Source organism: Gymnoscopelus microlampas (genome assembly GCF_963454915.1).
Source record: "Gymnoscopelus microlampas genome assembly, chromosome: 7".
NCBI classification, from domain to species: domain Eukaryota; kingdom Metazoa; phylum Chordata; class Actinopteri; order Myctophiformes; family Myctophidae; genus Gymnoscopelus; species Gymnoscopelus microlampas.
The window spans coordinates 18,188,265-18,203,867 of NC_139944.1; the positions used below are offsets into that span (position 1 = coordinate 18,188,265).

Genomic DNA, 15,603 nt, shown 5'->3' on the forward strand with positions numbered 1-15,603 from the left:
AGGTCACCAATATACCCTTTTATATCGTTGTCGGGCAGAAACCTCGAAATCTCAACTTTTTATGTGTGTTTTTCCTTAACTTAACGCCCTACTTCATCACACCAGAGTGGCGTGCAAAGGTAGTGAAAATGGCAGATGCGACGCGTCAAGACCTTGTAAATCTGCTATTTTCACTATTATCATTTTTTAAGATTTTAAAAAAGAAACAGTTTTGGACATACAAGGTCTCCATCCGACAGCGACAAAATTTCAGAGGCTCCCATAGTCCCTGCCCTCGACACCACGATCCAACAGATGATGTATTGATCTAAAAAGCAGCAGCATCCAGGAGTAAGCTGCAGTATTTCTCATCACCTTGTCATTATTGCTCCCATGATGAGCTTGGCCATCAGAGTTGAAGTTGTCCCCTACGGGTGTTTCTTTCAGCGCTGGGCCGAGACGCGCCGAGACACACTCGCCTTCACACATCACAGGCTAATAATGGCTCAATGATTGCAGTTACAGGTCAGCTCCCTGACCCCAGTTAACGTGCACACATGATACTTCGGTTTGGTGTGTGTGTTACTTGTATTACTATACTTGTGAGGGGGGGCCAAAGATTCATGTTGGGGTTTGGGATTAAGATGAACCCCATTTAGAACCTGAGGCCGATTCTACAAATGCTTTCCAAATGAGTAGTTCTCAAACTTTTTCATGCCAAGGAGGACCCCAAAAATTATATGTATTTGGCAGCAGACCCATCTGAAAATGTTTTGTGCCAGGAACACCCCAGAAGAGCAGATTTGTGTTAAAAACTAATTTCAAACACATTCAAGATTTGCATATATATTTTTTTTTAAATGTCAGATGTGCAAGCTCACAGTGTGAGACATACAAGGTGTGAGCTTGTATGTCTGCTATTTTGGAGAAACATTCAAAGAAAAACATCATCCTCCGTTTCTTGGTACTGAGCCAAACTGCAATAACAGAATCATGAAAAACAAGACGGAGGCTCGTAACTCACTTTTAAACGCTCCACCCTTGCGGTCTTTTTCAAGTACAGAGAACCAGTGTTCTAAAACACTGTTCTGTATCCAAAGAGTTTTCTGAAAAACTATATATATATAAAATCTAAAATGACACAGATGCTTCCCCAGTTTTAATGGGATAAGCATTTAAAGGTTAGGTTTAGCGCTTTGGGTTAGAGTTATGCCCGATTTAGCCCGGTGTTGTGTAAAGTAACTCAAGTAAAGATTGGCCAGAGCAACTTTCACTTGTAGTCGAGAAACATTATTAAAGTATCTATACTTTGACTCTGAGGTTAAGTACTTTTGTCCACCACTGTTCAGTTACATAACGTTCAGTAAATTGAATTCTCCCGAGTGCAAAACGTTGCATCAAGGAGGCCAGACAGCACATCAAGAAACACACACACACAAAAAAAAGCAGCGCAGCATTGAAGATAGCGCCTCTCAATCTTGTCAAAAAGCAAGACGGGTCTCAGACAGAAATAGTCCTGGCCGTCTGCCCTGCCCACAGGCTGACGAGACGCTGCTATAAATAAGTAGCACGGCTACATTGAAAACATGTCAAAAGACAAACAAAAAAAAACACACGGGTCAACAAGTGTACCACATTGATTGCTGCCGGGCAGAAATCTCTTATCTGCATATTTTAACTTTGTGTTATTTCGTAAATTAACGCCCTACTTGATCATACTATAGCGTCACAGAAAAGCATCAAAAGTAGCAGATCTGCAGCTTGTCGATCTGCTACTTTTGCCATTTTTGATATCACAATATAGTGAAAACATCCGGTCTACAAGCGCACAACGTGTGTTGTGAGCTTGTAGATCTGCTATGTTCACTACGGTTTGAAAGATTTTGAAAAAGAATTGAAAGCTTACCCCAACCTGGGATGTTGTTTAATCAGGCCACAAAAAGAGCAGAAAGGCAACAACAGAAGAAATGTGTTATTGAAAGAGGGAGAAAAAATAAACAGCATATCAATAACTTTACAATTATGATATCTCAAAGCACCTGGTAGTAATGGCGGCGATCAATAACAAATGACACTTAATTGTAGTTCTATTCACATTAGGGCAAGAAAATTAATGGTACCTCATTCTTTTTGTTTTGATAGTTTAAGTGGATTAAATGCATTCTAGTTCCATTCCATCCATTCAGTAAAGCACGCAGTAACATCCTGTCCCATCCAGGATGTACTGGAAGCCTGATGAAGTCATAACACTTAGTAAAACTACGTAGTTGTAGGGCATCACAAAACCAAGCATTAAAATCACATCATCATCAGTGTGTAGATGCTGCTTATTTGGGATGTGGCTTTCAACGCAACTAACGGCTCCACAATTAACAGAGAATGCTAATAAATTGTGATTTTACACTTCACAATATGTTAATAAATTCAAATTATTCATCAATTGATCAGCTATTGCACCTCGCCTTCCTCTCCTGGCCCTTATACAGGGGGTTAATGACTAGAACATTGTACAGTTCACCTCTCCAGAGGCCATTACATACTATAATGGTATGTAATGGCTTATGACAGTGGTTCTCAAACCTCTTCATATTAAGGACCCCCCACTTAATAATGTATTTGAAGATTTTTTTGAAAATGGCAGATCTTGTATATCAGTTTCCCAAACAGTAGGTCGGGACCCAATTGTGGGTCGCGGATACATTTTTATGGGCCGCAAGAGAATACTCCCTTATTTTTTGGTTTCCTACGTTTTGTTTTTAATTATTTCAAAAGATTCCCCCCCCACAGACTGGCCCACAGCACAAGCTTGTAGATCGGCTATTTTCACTAGTTTGGGTCCTGGGGAGACTCAAATTTCAACTTTTGGGTCTCGAGGTAAAAGGTTTGGGAACCACTGTTGTAGAGCATGTAGATCAGCTATTTTCAAAAAAGCCCATGTACAGTATATAGGGTTAAAGTGGTTAAATAGATTTTGATGCTATATACCACTGGCTTATAACATCCATCAGCACAATGAGGAACAAAGACATCAAATATCCTCATTACCAATAATTGTAATTAATAATCATGATTAAAATATTAAAGTAAAACAATCGAGATGATCACTTTAGCCATTTTCGTTCAGGCCCAATACAACCAACATCACCACGGTATCGGTGCCTCATTAACTGTGTATCTACTGCAAAAGTCAGCATTGGATGGAAGATAAGCCACTGAACAACTCACACCCACATCACAACCTGAGAAAATAAGCAAAGCCATTACCTGAGAAACTGACTATACTTTGTAAGGCACAAGAAGAGGGTTTCAGGTTAGAATAGTCATTCTAATGCTGACTACTACAGTATAACGCTGCTGTGAGCTGTTCCATTACATTGCATGCTACACAAAAGGGAAGTACATTGAGTTTCACATTTAAGACTTGAGTTTAGTTAAGGCAAATGGTTACATTCAAGACTTCATAGCACCTGACTCACAGGAAAGCATCTCACAGAGAGAAGACAAGAGAAGCAGGAGTCAATATCACCTTGGTTATAATTACAGATTCAAAATGTCATTATCATCAATATAACCTGGTTTATGTTTTAAGCATCGTGGAAGTGGGCGACACATTATGCCATTGCACAATCGTCACCACTTAATTGTTTTGCTGGGAACCCCTGGGGGTCCCTGGACTCCACTTTGAGAACCACAGAGGTAACAGGCTCTTCCTTCATTATCTCCTCCCATGATGCAAACTGGGCGGCTTATTGTAAGTGCAGTAAATTGTACCTTACACAATTCACATTGAGCAACTTCCCTTTTTACCAGTCAAATGTACAAACTAATAACTGATTTGTATCAAAAAAATCTGAACTATGGTAGGTATGAACCACTAAACAGTGGTGGAAAGTAACCAAACTGCATTTATTTAAGTAATGTGGCATTTTTGCTTGCTTCTACTCCACTATTTGGGAAATGTTCTTTTTACACCACTGCATTTATTGGACACAGGTCCAGTGGGCACCTAAACCTTGTGGGCAACTCAACGTTAAATCCGCTGTTTTTTTCCTCAATGTAAAAAATAGAAATAAAGAATGAATGTATGCTTTGGATAATGGTTGAAAATGATGTAAAGTATAAATTATTTCAACATGCACGCTACATCATTATCAGACCTAAATTTCACCCTTCAAATGCTTGTTCATCCCCAAAATGGTTTTGTAGTAATTTAAAGCATTTGTAGAAATATTGGGCCATGAATGTAATTTAAAAAAAGATATGTATTTGGCCCATCATTTATAAAATAAATGTAAATATAAAGTACAAAATAAATACACAATTTAGAAAAAAGGTGCTCAGAAATACCAGGTGCCCACTGTAGCCCATTTATTTGATGCCTTTATGTAATTTTCAGATTGAGATTATCAATATAAAATAAAGTAAATTAGAACGCACTGATACAAGCTGACCCAGCTTGTGACTCTCCTTTGCCAGCTACATCATCCTCTACCAGACATTAATGTATCAATAATTACATTAAAATAATTATCATTATGCTGAAATGGGCCACTAGTGCATAGAAGTATTTTTCTGTAATTTTATTGTGTTGTTTTTCTAATTGTGAAATGGATCTTCTTGGGTCTGGGAAATAAATTGAACTGAATATTTCTACATGCTGGTATGTCGAAGTAAAACATCCGAGTAATAGCCACCACTGCCACTAACCCACGTTCATGCAAACGACTTCAGGTGTAATTGTTTCACTGAAACAACAATCCTCGTTTGAAGCTTTTTTTGGACGTAAATTCTGTCTCAATCGGACACGGCCATTGAAGTAGGGATGGGACGATAAACGGCATTCTCAAAATAATCATCACAGAGATTTAAAGCGAAACTGTCTGCCATACACTGAACCGGAGTTGGCTCTGTACTTGGACTGACTTTTTTTCAGTCGACGCCAAACGTCTTTGCCAAAAATAGCAGATCTACAAGCTCACAACACATGCTATTTTTGGCCCCCAGAATATGGATGCTGGGGTTCAAGTGGTTCATAAAACAACCATGGTGGTTCATAAAAAGTGCCATTTTAAAAGTTTTTTTTTCCAATTTTTTAAAAGTAATTTTAACATTTTTTATTGTTGCGATAATATAATTAATCGCAATTATTTTGACCACAATATTTGTGAAATGAAATGTTCATATCCTCCCATCCCTACTCTGCACACGTCATAAAGCTTGCTAATAAGCAACTCAGCACACAGGCTAAACGAGTCCAGCTCTATTACCACTTCCTGTTAAACCCAAAGTTTAACAAAGTATGCAATTTCATCCAGATCCACAGGATAGTCTGTGAGGTGCAGGGGCTCCTTGATATCGAACCTCTCTCCCTTGTAGCTCCGCCAGCGGCCGGCAGGCAGGTAGATGTCGCGCTCTTGCTTGCCAGGCTCCAACACCGGCGCCACCATGAGGTCGTCCCCGATCAGGAACTGAGAGTCGACTTTGTACGCCGTCTCGTCGCCTGTGGCGATCCACCACAGAGGCCTTATGATCGGGTCCCCTGTGTCGAGCACCTCGTACGCCAGTTCTAGGATCCGCGGCGCGACGATGCTCTCGTGGAGAGCGGTGTACTTCCGAGCAATTTCCACCACTTCCTGGTCGTATTCCCAGGGGGGCACGGAGAACTGCATGGACGGCATGAAGGCCGACAGTTCCAACCAGCGGATGTAGAGCTCTCGGTCGGGTAACACTTGATTTCCGTCTGTGCGGTTCCAATAGGCGTTTCCACCGATCATGTCCGGTAGAATGAACTGATAGCCGAGGATGCTGATGGTGAGCACCGTGGGGATGAGAGATTTGAGTCCCATCTCATGGCCCCACACTGAATCCCTATCTATAGGCCGGAAGAAGCAGGATATGTTCTGCGACTGGTAGCCACTGCGCAGTTCAGCGCGGTCGTTGTAGGGAATGGCCATCTCCGTGTAGCGTCTCGTGAAAGCGCTCGGATCGCGGACGGGGACTTTGGTGCTGAACTTCCAGGGCAGGTAATTGGTCTCGCCGGCGTCAAATTTGAAGGACGCTATGCCGTACTTGGTTCGCAACGAACGGAGGTTGGAGGCGTACCACTCGCGTGCTTCTGGGTTGGTGAAATCTATGATGCCACCGATGCCGTTCCACCAGCGCACCAAGGCGGGCAGCTGACCGGAGGGCTCCCGTACAAACAGCCCTTTCTCTACACACGTATGGAAGTTGTCCGAGTCGTAGTTCACAAACGGATGGGTCCAGAGCGACACGAGAAAACCGTCCGCTTTAAGCTTCTGAAACATGTCCGAGGCATTGGGGAACTTGACCGTATCAAAAATGAATTCGCCGTAGCGGGTGGTGTAACGGTCGTCGAGCTCCAGGTGGCTACAGTTGAAGCCATGCTTGCGGATGTTGGCGGCATACGTCAAGAACTTCTCCTGGTCTATGTCTTTTTTATGCAGCGCCCACGTGGACCAGATGGGATGGCGGAACATGGCTTTTGCGGGCACATTGTTTGGCTTGTTGAAGTATCGACGGACCATGTACTTGTGAATGGACGTGATGTCCAAGCCCACGCAGATTCTGTAGCTGAGCTCAGCGCACGGCGCCTCTCCCGGGAGTGGCTTGAAGGGACTGTCTTGGTAGCGGGCCTGGAAGAGCATGGTTTTCTCAGTGTCATTCCAGCCCAGGTGAAAGGGCACAGAGTTGTTGATCTTGATGGCCGTGGCACTCGACGAAAGCCAATAACTCTCCAAGATCCCACCGAATTCATTTCGGCTCGAGTAGATGTCACTCGTGACAAAGGGTTTGGGGGCCTGCTGGCCGGTGACGGCTATAGGCCAGTGCTGAGTTGCAGACAACGCACCGCCGTACCAGTGTGAGAATTTGTAAGTCATGGCGTGCTCCACGGGAATGTCAGGGACCAGTTCCTCCCAGCGCACGCGGTAACACTGTACTGGGTCCTTAGGTCGCACCGTCTCAATGAAGAAGATCAGTTTTCTGTCTGTGGTTCGCTCGCAGCTCAGCATCTCCCCCTCTTTAGAACAAGAGTCTAAATCCAGAGTCCCAGACCTGCCGAAAATTAGAGAAGCGTTAATGATCTGAACTTTCTGTGGTATAGCTGTCATAAATAATTAACATAACATATTCAAGAAATGTCTAAAATGAGAGTTTCAAACTTATGACTTCACAGCAGTTGAACCATTCACTGATGCTTAGCTTAACCATTTATAAATTATTCAATGAGAGGCTCCCCAAATGGAGAAGTTGAGGTTACAGCAATGTTCAAAGTTTGAGCAGAGACCATAATATGGATGTGCAAATCTGGGCCAAATCAACATTTACATGGTAGGGGGAAACCTTTTAAATGTTAAATGGGTGGGGTTCATAAATCTCACACTCGTGGGACTATTATTTATTCTCTGTATTCACTATACAGCTGTAAATTCTTGCATTTGCCATTTATCGGTGCAGCATATCATATCCTGGTTTGGAGTAAACCATAAGCTTTGTGAAGCCCTTATCTTCAACAACAGAGATTGGCTGCACATCCAGGACTACCGTAAAGTTAGAAATATAATTCAGAGGTTTCAAACTTTTGTGATCAATAGCGCAAAAGTAAAACGTTGTTAAAATACAAACTCTTAAATCATATGAGTGAAGTTACTGAATAATATTTCTATAAGATGATTTCCTCGTCTCACAGCCAGCTGACCATAGAGACCAATATAATTTGTCCAGCTCAGAGAACTGCTCGTTCTGATGAAAATTAGGTTGTAGTTCGCTGTCTACTTCACTACAGTAGAAAAGTGGTGTGGTTGTGTTTTCAATAGGCCTAAAAAGAAATAGCAACCATATAATAATCAACAAAGAAAAAGGCTAATGTACAAAAATGTTAGCTGTACAGTAGAGGACCTAACTTGATACAGAATGTGATTCAGAATGTGGTTCCAACTGTCTATTGTCTGATTATTAGCATCACTTAATCTAGCTGTAGAAAATGCTATTACAACAGCATCACTTAATAACCGTTTACAGTGGTTTAAGGGCAGAGTGTGTGGAGATTGCCATCTAAGTGCCAACATTTTTGTTGCGGCTGTGCTTCCTGCCAGCCAGAAACGTCTCTGTACTGTACTTAAAGGTTTGTGGTTTTTAACGTTTCGCTCATGAGGTACTGAAGACAGAATATTAAATAAGTTTTGTGAATTTATTTATTTTACCAAACTACACCCATGGCTATCATTTTGACAATCAACCAGGTCAAGCTTTCTTGCATAGTTTTGTCACACTTTTTCAAAAGGAGAGGAGAGCGCATATTGATGTTTGCTGGACAAGGATATTTCATTTTTATTTCATTTTATACGCCCCCTTCCTATACAAACCCATTGTAACTTCAAACTCAATTTTAACCATGTTGGATTCATCAAAAACACCCGTCCTTGGTTCTGGTGACTGATATTGTCCTTCTAATATGTGAGACCACCGTGTTTTTTCAATTACTTTTTTCATCAATTTTTTTTATTTTTGGGGGAAAATGAAAAAAAAAATAGTACAATAAAAAAATAAAAATGTATAAATGGAAAAAGTAATCGAAAAAACATGGCCCCCTCACGTATTAGGAGGGCAGGATGAGTCACCAGAACCAAGGACGGGTGTTTTTGATGAATCTAAGTTAAAAATGGAGTTTGAAGTTGTAATGGGTTTGTATAGGAAGGGGGCGTGTCTGATAAAATGAACCTAGTGAATAATAACCAACCTGAAATCCATCCTGAAGACGATGGATCCTGCCTGGTTGCGGATAATGTAGCCATCTTTGTTGAGGTCCAGCAGCTGGGTCTTCAGTAGCTCGGCCTTACGCAGCGACGCAATGTAATAACACCAGGCCGTCACCGCTGCTATCACCAGCACCAGCCCTATGACCCCAGCACCCACCAAGGGACGGGTGTGCTTGGTGTGTTTCTGCTTGGGGATCACATCTGTGATCGTGCCCCCCGCTCCTCCTGGGACCACTTGGTACATGACTCTCTGCTCAACAGGGGGGGGGTTCCTTCCGGTGACCTCTCAATCAGCTACAAACTAGTGGTGGACAAAGTAATCAACCTCAGCACTTACAGTTAAAGTATAGATACTCCTGGTCGAATATTACTCAACTTGACAGTTGCTGCCGAAAAAAGTATTTGCTTTTGAAAATACTTAAAGGGATAGTTCACCCCCAAAATGACTTTTTTTCTATCGATTAGTCACCCCATGGAGACTTGAATTCATGGATATTATTTTGTTTTTGTCGCATTCCTAAGCCAATAATTTGATGACCGGTAGCGGTTCTGGTAGGAGACACAAAGAGTCTGCTTTGTGTCTCCTACCGGAACCGCTGCCTACCGGTCCGCTGGTCAAATTATTGGCTTAGGAATGCGACAAAAACTAAATAAATATCCATGAATTCAAGTCTCCATGGGGTGACTAATCGGTAGAAAAAATGTTTGTTTCGGGTGCACTATCCCTTTAAAGGACAACTTTGTTTTTTTACAACCAATGTTTATGTTTTAGATTGTAATTAAAGTAAATAAAAGATGAGTGTTAAAAATTTCAAATTTACTGCTTTCTATAGTTTTAGCAATTTTCACAATCTTTTTTACAGTGTTTTCACAGTGGGCGGGGGCATTATGTCCGGTGGCTAAATATGTATTTTTTTAACACATTAACCCGGCGTTTTCTTTATTATTATTTACAGTAGCTCTTCTAGCCCCCAATAACTCACATCTGGCCATCTCAGACAGCCGGACCTTTTTTATTGTGTAAAAAAGGCATATTTAGCCACCGGACAGAATGCCCCCGCCCACTGTAAAAAATATCGCAAAAAATGCTAAAACTATAGAAAGCAGTAAATGAAAAAAAAATTACACTCATCATTTATTTACTTTAATTACAAGCTAAAATATAAACCTTGGTTGTAAAAAAACAAAGTTGTCCTTTAAGTATTCTTTTAAAAATAAGTAGCCTATTCGAAACTACAAATTATAAAGTACTTTTTCTTTTTAATATGAATGCATTACTGTATTAAAATGTAGTCATTTCCCCGCAAAAAAGTGTTTTCCAAACAATTTGAAAAGAATATATCAATAACAGTGAAAATAGCAGATCTACAAGCTCACAGCACTTGTGAGCTTGTAGATCTGCTACTTTCCCTTTATTTGAAATAGGGCTTACGTTAATGCTTACGTTAATGCCCTTCCTAGGAAGGTTTACGTTAATGCCCTTCCTAGGAATGCAGTGGAATGAAAATCCAATACAAATAAGGAAGTAAATTACAGACACTCAGAAAAAAAAACAAGTACAGTAACTCAAGTAAATGTACTTAGTTACTGTCCACCACTGCCTACAAACCATTTGAGACTCCTCTCTTGTCTGTAACCTTGGTAGACGGCAGACAGGATACACCGTTGTGAGATCACTGCTGGACTGGCACTTGTGTCCGTCTACCTACTGTATGTGCCTGTGTTCACAGAGAGAAGAAAATAAATCTTTCAAAAGACAGACTCCAGTTCCTGAAGTGAGACAGCCCTGACTCCACTGGCTGTGTTTCTCACATCTTGAAGTCACTGACCGAACTATTGCTTGCTGGAGAATCACAATTTGCTTTCCAAGTGTTCACAATTTAACCCATTAAGACCTGGAACTTTCACTTTTTAATTTGAGCTAAAACGCATTATTTTACACTTTGGCTATTCAAAAATAGCAGATATACAAGCTCATAGCGCGGCACCGAGTGCCGCGCTATGAGCTTGTAGATCTGCTATTTTAGAAAAATGTGTGTAAATCTTTGAATATATATTGTTATATATTGTTTTAAAGCGAACATTTTTAACTCGAATCTTTGCTTCTGGGGGTCCCTGAAACAAAACATTTTGAGATGGGGGTCGGTGGCCAAATACATATAATTTTGGGTGTCCTTGACATGAAAGTTTGAGAACGACCGATATAGAAACATACGTTTTTTTTTTCAGAATACTGCTGGGATTTAGAAGACATTTGTAGAATCAGCTTCAGGTCTTAATAGGTTAAAAAAAAAAGAAAGGAACGCACGCACACACACGCAAACACACACTAAATGTTGACTTTCAATTCACTGATAATCATCAGAAGCATTCATGAAACAACTCACAACCAAGTAATTCTTATGTGTTTCTGAAGACTTTTACATCCTCAACATACTTAAGCATTCCTCACATGGAACAGTGTAGCAATTTTTATATTTGCCTGAGGTGGGACAGAGTGTGGCTTCACACAGCAGCAAGTCCAATGTATCACTCCAAATGAAAGACAAGACTCATTTGTATGTAAGGAAGTACGAGACTGAAGGCAAAAAGTGGATTCAAGTTCTCCAGAGCTTTGCCAATGCCAGAGACAAAAAACATCCTGAGCTACCAAGACGGACTAAAGCCTAATTTATGCCCCCGAAAACAGCCGATCTACAAGCCCACTACGTGCCGCATCCACGACACGGTGTGGGCTTGTAGGCCTGTTATTTTTGCAGAGTGACACTGTCGTGCGACGAAGTATGAATCAGGCTCAACAGGCACTTGTGGAAGTTAGGGATGTGCATGACTGTGCATGACTTCTAGAATGTTGTACTGGTCTTAACTATTTGTTTGTTTTGTTTTGAGTTTTCTATTCTTTTTAAGAAGAAGGATAATTCAAATCAAAGGGTATTGCTCATAAATTGGTTTTACATGGGCATCCTTTATTATTATTATTATCATCGTAACCAATTATATATCTATAAAAAATATATTATTATTATAATTATTATTATACAAGGAATATCCAAGGCCCCAGGAAGGAGGTGCTGGTCAAGGCAGGAAAGCATATGAAATTTAAAAACATGTAACCTTCCGCATGTACGTACATAATTATGTTCATGCGGAAGGCTCCTTCCTGGGGCCTTGGACACGCACACAAGTTCTTCCAAAAAAAAGTACGTCACCCATCTGGTTGGTGGAATGTGCAGTACCTTCTTGACTACATGCGGAAGGTTATACAAACATATTAAATACATCAATATATAAAATTGCATCAAATAGTTCAATATTTTCTTAAGTCATCCTGGGTGGAAGTGTAAAAGGTATACAAATTCACTGACAGGCCTTTAACAAAGATGATGCATGACTTTACAGGAAGGAACGCCCATGAGGGATAAAAGCATCAAATGAAGGTTATGGGTAATTAACTGGCTGATGCTTGTTCTATAGTGTCTACTAGCCAATCAGCATAGATTAGATTAGGATGCAGGAAAACACAGCGAGAGGAGCCTCTGCCTATAAACTGCCCTGGTGCTTGCTGACTGGTCCTAACTGCAATTGGCCCTCACGGTCTGCACTGGCAGTGGCAGCCCAGGTCGATAATAAAGGATGCCTGCTATTAATTAGCAATCTAATGGACTAATTCTGTGTTCAACCAGCCTTGGTATGGATCCCCCCCGCCCCCCACCCCCCCAACATTGGGAATGATAACACCTACCCATCTTTAACACAGACTTGTTAGCTTCTATTGGGCTCAATTAAACTCAGGAGAGATATATGACTTGCGAAAGTCCAGGTTATAGTTATATCACATGGGAAGAAGAATTATGCACTTAATGAAGGAGTTAAGTGAGGTTTTGTTAGCAGGCTAAATGGTGTGAGAACGAGCATACGTGCAAACGGGGAGTGCAAGATACATAAAGGGAGCACAAATCTTCATAAAATGATCACAAATGTGATGGATGTATAGGCCTTAATCTGACCCCCGCACACTTTGTTGGACAGTGGTGGCGTAATAGCCGATCTACAAGCTCACACATAGCCGACCTACAAGCTCACAACCATCATTCATTCATCGTTAATTCGTAATCGAGGTAAAAGTTTGAAATAATCGTGAAGTTTGGAAGTCTCATTGCCCAGGCCTAACTCTTTGCATCTTTTGCAGGCTGCATTTGTATAGGTTTTCTTGCAGACACATTACACAAAATGGCTCTTGAAAATACAAAATATGCTTTGTATTCAAAGTGTACGGTATTTCGAACTCTTCCATCATCACAGCAGCACAGTATGGCTGTGTTTAGGAGATACTATATGGAGGCCACATCTCTGCCATTTCAGCTGATCCATTATCTTATCTCTCATTGTGACATGGTGAAAAATAAACACAAAAAGTGCTGATGTACTCAAAGCAGAAGCCTGAGAAATCATATCCCGTTATCTCAAGAGCCCTCTCTCCCTGTGTGTGTGTGTGTGTGTGTGTGTGTGTGTGTGTGTGTGTGTGTGTGTGTGTGTGTGTGTGTGTGTGTGTGTGTGTGTGTGTGTAGTACTTTATTTTCTCACTTAGTAGGCTATAAACCAACATGACAAAATATTGACTTGGGACATGGCAACCACTGTACTGTACAATTTAAGTTGTAAAATGATCCTCTTCAAACTAGATACGAGTCTATTAAGCCATCATCAAGCCAAGAAAAGGACAACATGCAGGCTACTAAATATACTTTAAATCATATGCATTTAAGCCAGTGGTGTAAAGTAACTAAGATGTATGAACCCCACCCATTTTACAGTTGAACACTTGAGTTACTAGTTACTTTGTAGATTTTGATTATTATTACAAAACATACATTAACCACAATATACATTTCGACCATTTGAAAATAGCCGATCTACAAGCTCATCACCATGCATTGTGAGCTTGTAGATCTGCTATTTTCAAAAGCTTGTTAAACATTTTATACATTTGAAAACTTGTGAAATGGGACATTCTTTCTGCATAATGAGAACTACTTTTGGTAGGCTACTTCAAGTAGGCTACATTTTTATACCAACACTTGTATTTTTACTCAAGTACATTTTTCATTCCGGACTTTTACTTGTAGTAACAGGGTATTTAGACATTGCAGTATTGATACTTTTTTCCACCACTGGTATTAATGCAAGCATGCACGGGATCATAAAACTAAAGAAGCCATCCACTATGACTCTGCATGGTCTGTGAGTATGACCGCAAGAAAAGCTGTTAATAAAGCGCATTGATGGGTATTGTCTAGTAATCGATAAACAACTGTGTCAACAGCATGTATGTGTCTGTTTTGTATGCTCTTTAAAACTCATTCTACATACCGATCAGACACGAGCCCCATGCAGTCCGTTGATAGAAGTACAACTTGTTTGTAACTCTCACAGCTAGAACACGCTACGTTGTAATGTCTACGCCCACCAACTCACACACACACACACACACACACAGCTGCTTCGAGACACACAGGAGCATGTATGGGAAATGTAGTTCTTTAGGAGTCAACGTACCAATACTGAAACATCTGTTACAGTATAGCTTGCCAATTCCTTGCTTGCCCTATATAACCACGTGGTTTATATATAAGGTAGTTAAGGCTAGTATAGCATTTCATGAGGAGATAGTTGACTTTTTGCTTTCACTTCTATCTTGGTCTAGGGCAAGGGTTCCCAAACTTTTCAGGCCGTGTCCCCCTAAAATAATCATATCTGAACTGGGGACCCCCCAAAAATAATCATATTTGAACTGGGGACCCCCCCAAAATAATCATATTTGAACTTGGTTCATTTGAACTGGGGACCCCCCAAAATAATCATATTTGAACTTATCTAATTTGAACTGGGGACCCCCCCCAAAATAATCATATTTGAACTGGGGACCCCCACCCTGACAAGGACTTGGAAATGTAGGCATTGCATCTAATTTGACCCTGTTTCACATGAATATTTTGAAAAGCGAGCAGAAATGTGAGCTTGTAGATCGGCTATTTTCACAATGTGTACGTACCTCTTTCTTACATAATATTGAACAATTGGTATTAAAAAGGTCTTAAAAGTCCTTAAGTTGTAACTTCACCCTACATACACATACTGTATACTGTATGTTTATTTACTGTTGAGTAAGAAAACAATGGGTTCCCAGATTGCAATATAAGTAGCTATTGATAGACTCTGACAGACTGTCCACACTTGTTTTTGAAGTTAAAATCACTTTTGTTTAGACACGTACAGACATTTCTCATAGCATGGAGGGCTTCACCAGCTGCTATTGCCTGGTGAGGGTTTCTCCTGCTTTGTTTGAGCTGAGACCTGGTGAGGCTGTGTATGGCCTTTTTGTGGCCACGTCATATAACAATTTAAAGCAGCACTATGTAACTTTCCTCTTCTACCCCGGATTTTAACCCAGTTTCCTGCGCAAGTGCTGACATGTTTTACCATTGAGCTTATAGAGCCTGCCTGCTTGCTCAGGGGATAAATTGAATCTTGACCATCAGGTCAGAATCCGTGTAAGATCCTGTGTGTCTAGGAGACATGACCTTTGACAGGATCTAAATGTCTCAATAGAAGAGCAGGGAGACAAAACCACCCAAATTGTATACGTTTTATTCAAGTTTTATTCATTAAAAGAAGTATAGTGAGGCTTTAATTACCACTACTAATACTGTGTGAAGCACCACATTTATAACTGTGAATGTCTATGTACTGTATATGAACAGTAACTGGGGCAAGTTGTCATGTGATGACTTGCCCTGAAAGCATGTGAGACAACAACTTGCCCTGGAGTGACATTTGAGCTACCTAT

At 40.7% G+C, this 15,603-nt stretch overlaps 1 protein-coding gene across 2 annotated transcripts; it reads right to left on the bottom strand.

The window, feature by feature from the left end:
• Positions 1 to 3,004: 3,004 nt before the first annotated feature.
• myorg (myogenesis regulating glycosidase) lies at positions 3,005 to 14,170 on the bottom strand. Of its 2 annotated transcripts, none has more exons than XM_084063280.1 (4): positions 14,127 to 14,170; positions 10,366 to 10,474; positions 8,738 to 9,050; positions 3,005 to 7,053 (listed from the first exon to the last, which is right to left on the bottom strand). In XM_084063280.1, the coding sequence occupies exons 3-4, from the start codon at positions 8,998 to 9,000 to the stop codon at positions 5,256 to 5,258; spliced, it is 2,061 nt and encodes a 686-aa protein (XP_083919406.1). In that variant the 5' UTR covers positions 9,001 to 9,050; positions 10,366 to 10,474; positions 14,127 to 14,170; the 3' UTR covers positions 3,005 to 5,255. The 2 variants fall into 2 exon arrangements, with proteins under 2 accessions (XP_083919406.1, XP_083919405.1); XM_084063279.1 differs by having other exon boundaries at positions 8,738 to 9,057.
• Between the last annotated feature and the right edge of the window lie 1,433 nt (positions 14,171 to 15,603).

Coding starts and splice junctions, on each gene's coding strand:
- myorg (XM_084063280.1), bottom strand. CDS start 9,000: ATGTACCAAGTGGTCCCAGGAGGAGCGGGGGGCACGATCACAGATGTG. Junction 7,054..8,737: donor GTCTTCAGGATGGATTTCAG/GTTGGTTATTAT, acceptor AATTTTCGGCAG/GTCTGGGACTCTGGATTTAG.